This window comes from Liolophura sinensis, chromosome 8 (assembly GCF_032854445.1).
Source record: "Liolophura sinensis isolate JHLJ2023 chromosome 8, CUHK_Ljap_v2, whole genome shotgun sequence".
NCBI classification, from domain to species: domain Eukaryota; kingdom Metazoa; phylum Mollusca; class Polyplacophora; order Chitonida; family Chitonidae; genus Liolophura; species Liolophura sinensis.
In genome coordinates, this window is record NC_088302.1 from 10,570,175 (window position 1) to 10,583,276 (window position 13,102).

General features: G+C 38.6%; 1 protein-coding gene across 1 annotated transcript in view; it reads right to left on the bottom strand.

Annotated features, from left to right (window-relative positions):
- Positions 1-13,102, bottom strand: part of LOC135474092 (unconventional myosin-Ie-like) — a 50,866-nt gene that overhangs the window by 28,565 nt on the left and 9,199 nt on the right. The window contains 3 exon segments of the mRNA XM_064754094.1: positions 944-1,031; positions 1,259-1,353; positions 4,328-4,417. Coding sequence (XP_064610164.1) covers positions 944-1,031; positions 1,259-1,353; positions 4,328-4,417 — 273 coding nt within the window.

A 13,102-nucleotide genomic window follows, 5' to 3' on the forward strand; every position in this document is an offset into this window, starting at 1 on the left:
AGTGTGTATAGTACATGTAGGTCACCTCCTTCAAGTGCATGTGCATTTTTAACAAGTATCAATCAATCAACTTCAGTATGAAATGAATTCTTGATCACAGGTGTGAAAAAAAAAGACATATCAATGATCATTTTAGCATTAGAACTCAATAGAAAATATATGAGGTCACACTTCCATCATGCCACGTGTGAACAACAGGGCTGCGAGGTCGATTCACATTTGAATAATCTGTCACTTCCACCGATCACACCTGTATTTACACACTCACACATGTAAATGTACAAACTAAGGTATAAATTTATTATATATGAGACACATATATAAATCTGTCAGTATCCAGGAAAAGGAAAAAATCTTATTGTATTCAAGGCAAATGCATAAATCTGATTGTATTTAAGAAAATATATGAGGATTAAATGAAACAAGTAACTGTCAGAATCTGACTATTTGTTTGAGCTGTAAGACCTTGACAAACCAAGAAATACATGACAAATCAAGTTTCGATATCTCCTGTTAAAGATGCATGTATTGCAGTCTTAAATGTAAACTCCAATGAAGTCTGCTCCTGTTATTGTATATTGTAAGCTTGTGAAAGAATTCATTAAATATATTTCATGTAAATATTTCCAATTATCCAGTGTAATGTTACATTGCAAATGTCCATCATTTATCTCTCTTTATTTCTAAAACATTGTGAGGTAATTGCTAGTGTCCACCGTTGTTGCTTGCAAAAACACAACAAAATCCAAGGGCAAAACGCCGTGGCATTTAGAGCAAGGATTACAGACCGTACAGTTCATTCTGGCCAACATTAAGTTACACAATGCATATACATATACAAAATGATACACAAATGTAATACAATCATCAACGTGTATTTACTCTAATAACTTCAGTTTCAGGCCAAAACCTTTGCAGTTCACTTCTAACAGATCCTCCCTACCTGCACAGTGGGGCCGCCTCCAGATATCTTGGCTATATACCCCATTATGAATTTGGCAGCAACAGTTTTACCTGCTCCACTTTCTCCACTGATAGACAAAAATAAAAAACAAATAACTCATGTGTAAAAGTTAAACAAATTTTGTATGATAGTTCATGTACATAGAAATTATAAACAGAAAGACCATCAGTGTTTAAAAGAGGCCTTACATTAGTTCTTGCAATGAACTATAAACTTCCAATATACAAAAAGATCATTTTCCTCGAAGTACAATTCCAAGATTTAATTCCAGCATTAACTAATTAACCTAATTACCTGATGATGACACATTGCTTTTCCATTTCAATGAGCATGTTTCTGTACATATCATCTGACAGGGCATACACATGCGGTGGGTTTTCATACTGGGCCTGGAGAAAATAAGGTATACCATGACATCAAGCTACCGCAGGAAGGATCAATAACCTCAACTAATCTGAATTATGATCCGTCAGTCCGTTATATTGCATTTGGTATCATCCTTAAAGCAGTAGGGCAGGAACGATAAGATCAAACAATCTGATTTAGTTAGCCCACTATGTTGCATTTCAGATCATCCTTACAGCCATGGAGTAAGGAACGGATGGTCAGATCAAACAATCTGAATTAGTTAACCAATCACACTGCATTTGGTATCATCCTTAAAGCAGTAGGGCAGGAATGATAAGATCAATGAATTTGAATTAGTTAGCCCACTATGTTGCATTTCAGATCATCCTTACAGCCATGGAGTAAGGAAGGGATGGTCAGATCAAACAATCTGAATTAGTTGATCAATCATACTGCATTTAGGATCATCCTTAAAGCAGTAGGGCAGGAACGATAAGATCAAACAATCTGATTTAGTTAGCCCACTATGTTGCATTTCAGATCATCCTTACAGCCATGGAGTAAGGAAGGGATGGTCAGATCAAACAATCTGAATTAGTTAACCAATCACACTGCATTTGGTATCATCCTTAAAGCAGTAGGGCAGGAACGATAATATCAAACAATCTGATTTAGTTAGCCCACTATGGTGCATTTCAGATCATCCTTACAGCCATGGAGTAAGGAAGGGATGGTCAGATCAAACAATCTGAATTAGTTAACCAATCACACTGCATTTGGGATCATCCTTAAAGCAGTAGGGCAGGAATGATAATATCAAACAATCTGATTTAGTTAGCCCACTATGGTGCATTTCAGATCATCCTTACAGCCATGGAGTAAGGAACGAATGGTCAGATCAAACAATCTGAATTAGTTAACCAATCACACTGCATTTGGTATCATCCTTAAAGCAGTAGGGCAGGAATGATAAGATCAAACAATCTGAATTAGTTAGCCCACTATGGTGCATTTCAGATCATCCTTACAGCCATGGAGTAAGGAAGGGATGGTCAGATCAAACAATCTGAATTAGTTAACCAATCACACTGCATTTGGTATCATCCTTAAAGCAGTAGGGCAGGAATGATAAGATCAATGAATTTGAATTAGTTAGCCCACTATGTTGCATTTCAGATCATCCTTACAGCCATGGAGTACGGAAGGGATGGTCAGATCAAACAATCTGAATTAGTTAACCAATCACACTGCATTTGGTATCATCCTTAAAGCAGTAGGGCAGGAATGATAAGATCAAACAATCTGAATTAGTTAGCCCACTATGTTGCATTTCAGATCATCCTTACAGCCATGGAGTAAGGAAGGGATGGTCAGATCAAACAATCTGAATTAGTTAACCAATCACACTGCATTTGGTATCATCCTTAAAGCAGTAGGGCAGGAATGATAAGATCAATGAATCTGAATTAGTTAGCCCACTATGTTGCATTTCAGATCATCCTTACAGCCATGGAGTAAGGAACGGATGGTCAGATCAAACAATCTGAATTAGTTGATCAATCATACTGCATTTAGGATCATCCTTAAAGCAGTAGGGCAGGAATGATAAGATCAAACAATCTGAATTAGTTAGCCCACTATATTGCATTTCAGATCATCCTTACAGCCATGGAGTACGGAAGGGATGGTCAGATCAAACAATCTGAATTAGTTAACCAATCACACTGCATTTGGTATCATCCTTAAAGCAGTAGGGCAGGAATGATAATATCAAACAATCTGATTTAGTTAGCCCACTATGGTGCATTTCAGATCATCCTTACAGCCATGGAGTAAGGAAGGGATGGTCAGATCAAACAATCTGAATTAGTTGACCAATCACACTGCATTTGGGATCATCCTTAAAGCAGTAGGGCAGGAATGATAATATCAAACAATCTGATTTAGTTAGCCCACTATGGTGCATTTCAGATCATCCTTACAGCCATGGAGTAAGGAAGGGATGGTCAGATCAAACAATCTGAATTAGTTGACCAATCACACTGCATTTGGGATCATCCTTAAAGCAGTAGGGCAGGAATGATAATATCAAACAATCTGATTTAGTTAGCCCACTATGTTGTATTTCAGATCATCCTTACAGCCATGGAGTAAGGAAGGGATTGTCAGATCAAACAATCTGAATTAGTTAACCAATCACACTGCATTTGGGATCATCCTTAAAGCAGTAGGGCAGGAATGATAAGATCAATGAATTTGAATTAGTTAGCCCACTATGTTGCATTTCAGATCATCCTTACAGCCATGGAGTAGGGAAGGGATGGTCAGATCAAACAATCTGAATTAGTTGATCAATCATACTGCATTTGGGATCATCCTTAAAGCAGTAGGGCAGGAATGATAATATCAAACAATCTGATTTAGTTAGCCAGCGAAATCATCCTTAAAGCTATGGGGTAGGGAAGAGATAATAAGCTGAAACAATCCAAATTAGTAAGCCAATGATATTCCATCTGAGATTATCCTTAAAGTTATGAAGCAGAAAAGCAGACAACTTCAAACAACCTGAATTAGTTAGCCAGTGATATTGCATTTTTGAACATCCACTTTAACAGCTCACAATAACATGTTAAAATATTTATTCCTGTATATTTCCATGTACATGTAAACAATATGCTAATCACAAGCACTAAAAGAAAAGACAAAAGATAATTTAACCTTATTTATTTTGGAAAAAAGGAGGAAACACCCATGCCTGACTGGTTAAAAATTGATAACACGGCAGCACTTTCGATTTCTCATTGTGCACAATTTTGCTTACTTTGAATTGCGATATTTCAGCTATGCAACATCACAAAAATTATAAGGTTTGCATTTGAACTTTCTACGTGATACTTTATAGATGCATATATTCATTTGGTCTAGGGTTGTCTTCCGTTTTAAGTCATACATGCAGCTTTCAAAGTCAACCTTGGTGTCTTCTGAAAACTTCCTGTAAAAAGCACTGTTACTTACAGCTCCTTGGTACAGCTCGATCTCCTTGTCTCCGTAGATGGGCAGCTGCTTGAATGGGTTCACAGACACTAATACGGGTCCTATGTAAGTCTGGGCAAAGCCGTTAAGGGATTTATACAGCGGATGGAAGGATGAAGAGAACGACTTACTCTACTTACTACTGCATATATATGTAGGAATTTGGTCAGAGTTTGGGCCAATGTAAATTTCTGAGAAGTGGATGTAGCTAGCTAAAATTGTATAACTAGTTAACATTTATTTATATGATTGTCATTTAATACTATACTCAAGAATTCTTCAATGAATGGTGGCAGTCAGCTTTATGGGTAGAGGAAACCTACATATAAGCGCCAGAGGTAAACCACAGACAATCACCAAGTTTTATACAGAAAAACTTTTCCACATATAACATACAGATTTACATGCCGTATGATATTGGTAGAAGACAAATTTATGGTCTACAAAGACGGTAAGACTCCACTAAATGCCTTGATGAGTGGTGTGGAGCCTTTACTGTCATCAGATCAATCAAGGAACAATGAGAGTGAGGAATCTCCATAATCTTAATTGAGCCCGAACATTTTGTGTCAACAACTGGGAGTCACGTATCATATGTAACTAAGCCATGCCCAGCTCCCAAAATTGAGGTCAATGAAAACTAATATTAATCACATTGACTACACAATTAGGGCTGGGCCACACATTTGTTTGTACTGAATGAGTCAGACTTCAAATATTGTATTAATCAGTCTACATCTAGATTGTCCCCATGTTCACAGAAACTCAGTCTGTTGTGGCACATGCAATAGATAGCGCACCATGCTTCTATGGAAACCAGAAATGACACAAACCTCACATCTGGCTAGTTTACAAAGGACAATGGGGTAGGTTTTTCTAACCACATCATCTGAATGTTGTTGTGTAAGTATGTGTATTAAATCTAGAACAGCAGGAAGGAACTCAAAGTTTCCTCAGACGCATGCCATAACCACAGCACACAATCTGTTATATATACACAGATACGGACACTCAAGTGAGTCATGGCCATGCCTCTGTTTTAACTCAATGAGATAATATATGATTATATGATTGGCTGATTAAAGAAATCCTCATAAAGGTCACTTCCAGGTCTAGCAGTAGAAGCTCGAGTCCCTGAAGTGAGGGAGTGAGTGAGTGATTGAGTGCTTGGGGTTTAACATCGTGCGTAACAATTTTTCAGTCATATGACGACGACTCAAGTCCCTGGACTTTGATAGACTAAACCTGTCACTCAGCAATGTCTAAATAACTACAGGACATGATATATCAATATAAATACATGTGAATACATGATTCAATTACACCCAAATGACATTTGAAGCCCTACTCACCATGGATGCTATATTGTTACAATGTAGCTGTAAAAAATAACAAGTGGCTTATTTTCCTTGATTCTGATCAATTCATCCACCTTGTAGCACCAATTAAGAGGTTTGATTCAACTTCCTATCAGGAAAACTTCTGTATAAGCATCAAAAGTATCATTTGAAGGCCTTGGTATTCTTCTGAGTGGGTATTTTAAGACACCAATCTTCATGAGAAATACACTCAATTATCATTCTACATGTATATTTGCCTACTTAAAAAACAACCACTAACTTATCACTCCAATATGTCAATCTAATCTAGTTAGGCCCATGAAGAGGTTTCAACTGCATGTACTACCCTTGTTTTGTATGTGTGCTCTTACAGTTGCATGTTATTTGTCCAAACATTAGACAAGTCAAAGATACAGCTGGACCACTCAAATCTTTTAGGAGGTACATGTCTATGTACATACACAGTGTAAGTTTCCAAATAATTTTTTTTTTAAAGATGAGCGATGTCCTGAATTTTGCACAATGAAAAAGGTGTTTGCATGAGTTGGTGGTAAACCTACACAAAAAGTTATCTGGCATGTTCAACGCTCATCTAGACCACACTGAGAAATAAGGAAGGAGGCAGTAGATCATTCATTTAGTCAGATAAGGGTGCAAGCTCACTGATTTTGGAGGTCAATGTGGCAATTTAAAGACTTATCCTGCTCTTCTACGTACATTCCATGGTGACGTTCATGTACAGCACTGTAACAGCAGACTTGTCCAGTCTGTAACAGAAGACTTGTCAGCTTCTCTGAATACACTGAATGGTCACATTCACGTACAGCACTGTAACAGAGGGCTTGTCCAGCGGGTCTATGTACATTCCATGGTGTTATTCATGTACAGCACTGTAAGGCTTGTCCGGTCTGTGGCAGAAGACATGAGAGATTCCCTGACAGAGGGATTGTCCAGTCTGTGACAAAAGGCTTGTCCAGTAGCTCTGGGTACCATTCCATGGTGATACATGTATTCATGTACAGCACTGTAAGACTTGTCCGGTCTGTGGCAGAAGACATGAGAGATTCCCTGAATGGGAATGTACAGCACTGTGACAGAGGGATTGTCCAGTCTGTGACAAAAGGCTTGTCCAGTAGCTCTGGGTACCATTCCATGGTGATACATGTATTCATGTACAGCACTGTAAGACTTGTCCGGTCTGTGGCAGAAGACATGAGAGATTCCCTGAATGGGAATGTACAGCACTGTGACAGAGGGATTGTCCAGTCTGTGACAAAAGGCTTGTCCAGTAGCTCTGGGTACCATTCCATGGTGATATATGTATTCATGTACAGCACTGTGACAAAAGGCTTGTCCAGTAGCTCTGGGTACCATTCCATGGTGACATTCATGTACAGCACTGTGACAGAGGGATTGTCCAGTCTGTAACAGAAGACTTGTCAGCTTCTCTGAATACACTGAATGGTCACATTCACGTACAGCACTGTAACAGTGGGCTTGTCCAGTCTGTGACAAAAGGTTTGTCCAGCAGCTCTGAGTACATTCCATGGTGACATTCATGTACAGCACTGTGACAGAGGGACTGTCCAGTCTGTGACAAAAGGCTTGTCCAGCTGGTCTGGATACATTCCATGGCAACATTCATGTAGAGCAATGTGACAGCTTCATTGTCCAGTCTGTGACAAAAGGCTTGTCCAGCAACTCTGGGTACATTCCATGGTGACATTCATGTACAGCACTGTGTCAGGAGACTTGTCCAGCAGCTCTGGGTACATTCCATGGTGATACATGTATTCACGTACAGCACTGTGACAGAAGGCTTGTCCAGCAACTCTAGGCATATTCCATGGTGACATTATATACAGCACTGTGACATGAGACTTGTCCAGCAAATGTGGGTACATTCCATGCTGATATTCACGTACAGCACTGTGACAGAAGGTTTGTCCAGCAGCTCTGGGTACATTCCATGGTGACATTCATGAACAGCACTAGGACAGAAGCCTTGTCCAGCAGCTCTGGGTACATTCCATGGTGATAGATGTATTCATGTACAGCACTGTGACAGAAAACTTGTCCAGCAGCTCTGGGTACATTCCATGGTGACATTCATGTACAGCACTGTGACAGGAGACTTGTCCAGCAGCTCTGGGTACATTCCATGGTGATACATGTATTCACGTACAGCACTGTGACAGAAGGCTTGTCCAGCAACTCTAGGTATATTCCATGGTGACATTATATACAGCACTGTGACAGGAGATTTGTCCAGCAAATGTGGGTACATTCCATGATGACATTCACGTACAGTACTGTGACAGGAGACTTGTCCAGCAACTTTGGGTACATTCCATGGTGATAGATGTATTCATGTACAGCACTGTGACAGAAGGCTTGTCCAGCAACCCTGGGTACATTCCATGGTGACATTCATGTACAGCACTGTGACAGTAGGCTTCACTTGTCCAGCAAATGTGGGTACATTCCATGGTTACATTCATGTACAGCACTGTGACAGAAAACTTGTCCTGCTAATCTGGGTAAAAGGCCCTGTGTTGATCTTGCCGTTAATTATCCAAATTCGTCAGATGAAATGAAATTTATTTTTCACAATGAATGAAGTTAAAAATGTAGTTGTTTTGGCAGCTAAGTTTGAAGATTCATCTCCATACAAAACCCTTAACCAACCTGTCCTTGAGTTAATTACATCATGTTGGTGTATACTCACATAAAGGCTTAACCAGATAATAAGTAAAAAAATCCCCCCAAAATGTTTGTTTGGTTCAAATATGACTATCTCAATTTAATATACATTTAGTTGAATATGGCAAATCCTCTACATGTGCTGGTACATAGTTAGTTTTTTTCACAGTTTTTCTATCTGTTTTTATCACCCTAAATGATTGACTGTTGTTCTAATGGCTCAATATAAATAATAAATAAGTATTATTATTAATACAATGAATTATTAACAATGTTATTATTTTCATAAAAACCCAGGTCTCAATGGCCTAGAAAAGTTCAAGGCTAGGCCTAATTAGGGCATCTAACACAATATATATCAGTAAACAAAACTCAAAAAGAATTAAATTGCTGCACTATGCAGCAGTTACTTCCTCACACAACTGTTGTATGTATGTGAGTACATCAAAGCTCTATCTCTAGTCTCCATGAACATATATGTATAACCCATATGTTAAACCTGTTCAGTTTATGTTCTGTAGTACATACACAAGTACTGTAATTCTTCAACTGTATCACATGTCAGCAAGCATATATTCTGAAGGCATTATTCTGTGCTGATGACAAAATAATACTTAATTATGATGCCCTGAAACTGACCGATCGAACTAATGAAGTTTTGTTGCCAAACCCAAGTTAAAAGGGTTCATAAAGTGCACTGAAAGTTGCTCTTTCATGTGCGAAAAGGTTGCAGAATAAGGGTAATAGCCTCCACTACACATAGCATCGAGACATTACATGTACATGGTCTAACAGATACACTTCACGGTGAGTTGTGCCTGACGAAGGCTAAATTCACCATGTTTGACCCACACTGTTGAATGATTGCATTTTTTTCTCCCCTTATACACGCCACATGTACCTATTTGAACACATGAACCCACTAAACAATACAGAAAGTATAAAGAGTTCCACATTCCTCTATAATGAAGTCACTCTTATATGCTGGTACAAATATACATATATATACATGGGTGTCTATGTACATTATAACCATACATAAATGCACAGTAAGTTAGCCAGAACTAATTAGACTACCTGATCAGGTTTAACACACATCCCTCAGACTATTGCATGCCACACACAATACATGTCCATCATCTATATAGGTATGGTGTAGGTCACAACAGATAAACTTGCGTGCACAGTTATTTTAGAAATTGTACATGCAACACAGATCAATGCACGTATATTCACATGAGTACCTATATATACATGTATATACTGTATTTCACCCTAACAGTTTAGGCTTTTTTCAAGTGACACATTTTGTGCATTTTGAGTATTTTTGTGCAGATTGATTGATTTCTTATGCTGGCAAGTATCATTTTATGTGCATCTGAAAAGTAATTTTACAGATCAAACTTCGTTGAAGTACAGTATATACATAAACGTGAATCCCGCCAACAACACCAGACATGACACCGCACCCAGTCACATTATATGAATCACGCCAAAGACACCAGACATGACACCACACCCTGTCACATTATACTGACACTGGACCAATCAGTCATGCTTCCTTGCTCTAACCTCTCTAACCCCTCTAAGTTAGGCAAGGCAGCACCAAGTATCATGTTTAAAGTCTTCTGTATGACCCCACCCAGGTTAGATCCTGCATCTCCCAACTTTGAGACACAAGCTCTAACCATTAGGACACCATGGGGCCTGTTGCCTGAAGTGCATGCCATGTACAATCAATGTCCCCATATACAATTCCTGTGCACATGTACATATACACTCTGACATACTTAAGTACATGTACCTATAAAGAGGAGCCCATGTATACCACAACAATTTCTTTTCACAATTTTGTAAAAGATACATACAACTGGGGAAAAGACTCACGAACTGGTTTTCTTTATAAAATTATGTAAATATGACACAAAACAGCCTTTTAATCCCTGAGGAGAGCCCTGGTGGCACACACATCACCACTTCCCGGTCAGGTTTTACACCTCTCTTCCCTCTTCATGTGGGTCTTACAATTAAGATGCAGCCAAGCTATCACCATCATGTGGGGGACACAAACTACGACTAACAAATGATACGGCAGACAACTGCGGTAAAAACATGATGGACAAAATGTTCACAATCCCAGACGGATGCATATTCAAAATGCAAACCTATATTCACACACTTGCAATGGTACTAGTAATTTATTTATTTATTTATTTTTACTCCAGAATATTTCATCCTCTTAATCTTGCAAATTTCACAAATACACACGCCTTACAAAAATTATCCTTCATATAAACAGACAAAGCTGTTAGGTAAATAACACTGCTGCCGGTGCATGTGCTTGTCTCCAATTATGTGAATAGCTGGAAAGTTGGCTGATAAGTCCTGCACCTGGTAAAAAAAAACTTTCCAGGCATGTATATGTAGCTTTAGCATAATACTATGACATGGCAGTAATATAGGCATGAGTCAGTAATGACAGCCGAGTCTACAATCAAAAGGCAACCTGACTCATTAACATAAAACACAAGGGCAAGCTGTAAGAATGCATACAACAAGTAAAGCATAGGAAGTAAACATGCTCGACATGCATATCTTACTGCACCACAAGTTAAATGTGATGTGTGTTGCAACCAAACACAGCCATGCTTATGGCCACCAACCATTATTCAACATTGGGTAAAGCCTGAATGTGCTAGCTATTCACACACGAGTGGTGCACTATAGGTGGAACGTGATACACCCAACAAACACAGAGAAACTGTAACTCCGGAGAGCTATAAACACGCACGTGAATGCAGCAGATTAACATGGAATAAACATTTATAATACAGCATATGTACAACAAGACATGGAAATGGATGTACATGTAACTGCAGAGGTGCACACGCACCATTAAGATGGGGCATGCAGAAGTTCCACATCCATTCACCACGGCAACCACCTAATCCTACATCCTACATGTACAAGCCTATGTGTGGTATACAAGTACACATTTTCAACTGGAGATATCATCATACACTGATAATTCTGTGAAAACAAGGTAATAAATTTATTTCCTCAATATGCCTATTTAGACAAAGGTCATCAAGGACAATGTACCATCTCAATTCCAGATACCAAGTGCCTGTTTTTTTGGGGTTTTTTCTTCCCCCAGGCTCAAATTACAGCTTCTTAATGTAATCAATCATGTATACATAAGACTGAGCTTAATATGTGACACAATTCATAAAGGAATTGCAACTAAATGACACATTTTCAACATCAAAGTAATCAACAGAAATATCACTTGTTATTATTTCTATTTCCCCTACCTCCCTTTATGCTTACATACACTGCCTATATTTTACTTGAACTGATAATGTGTATACATGAAGATTTATTTTAGAGGGGAAATTCTCTGCACAAGATCAATGAAGTCCCTGATGGGTCTGTTTATAATGATTCAGGAACATTCTGCAAAGTGGCTGTCTTCTAAAGAAGAGCTACACGTACATGTACATGTATTTGAAGAGGTGCATCGCCCTTATGTTAAATAGACACACTTGTACACTGCACTGTCTACATCCGACAGTGTCTATGCCATGTGTAATACTGCACTGCCAGTCAATCCAACAGTATGATCATGCTATCTGATATGTAAGTCCTCATAAGACATTATCAGATGAATCTTCACGCCCCTGATTAGGCTGATTTAATTAGTCTGATCCAGGCTCAAGAGATTATAAACACGTCTATGTGTTGAATATTAGCATATATATGAATACTTTCTACATGTACTGGAGCTGGTGCACTGTAGTTTCATATCAATGACCAATGAGAACTGAGTCAATTATACCCCGTTCACACGGGCGTCATACCCTGTTCACACGGGCAAAGTTAAACTGGTTTAAATCCGAAAGTGGCTTTGAGCCAGTTTGACGTTGCTCATGTGAACGCAAAGCGGGGGTATTTAATCCAGTTTTTTGACCCTGCTTCTGGCCAGTTTCAGGACTTGAGCCAGTCTATCTGCGTCGTGTGAACAGATGAAATGCCCCCAATACCTGGAGGTCAGGACGACACTGCAATCAATGTGACCGTAATCCCTAAACTGGCTTAAAACCCGCTTGACCACAGGGTCGTTTGAATGCACGCATTTTTACAACTGGCTTCGATTTAAACCGGTTCAGATTTGATCCGGTTTAAATTTTGGCCGTCTGAACGAGGTAATGGTACACTCCATAATAACAGTAGAAGTATTAGGACAATTAGTCAACACATAATAAAAAAATATATTTATGTTTGATGTTTCCCGATGTCACATGAACAAAGTAGACCTACACCTATATGGATTTATAGCAGTTATTTTCTTATTGTTTTGAAACAAAGACACAGAGGAATGAAAGCTACGTTAACAGTTACATGCGACTGTACAATCATTAACAATGATATTTGAATGACACCATGTGCTATAGTTAATGTGTTACAGTAAAAGTACTACTATTGGAGCATTCATGGAGTACGGTGTACCAAGGTTTTGCCATGTGTACTGCACATTTATATCCACAGAAAACCCTAAATTATTATCATAGTCATATCAATTTTTACATGTCTGTTTGCATAAACACATATTTCCTCATAAGTATATGTTACTGACTTTTATTTATTTATTTGATTGGTGTTTTATGCCATACTCAAGAATATTTCACTTACACAACGGCAACCAACATTATGG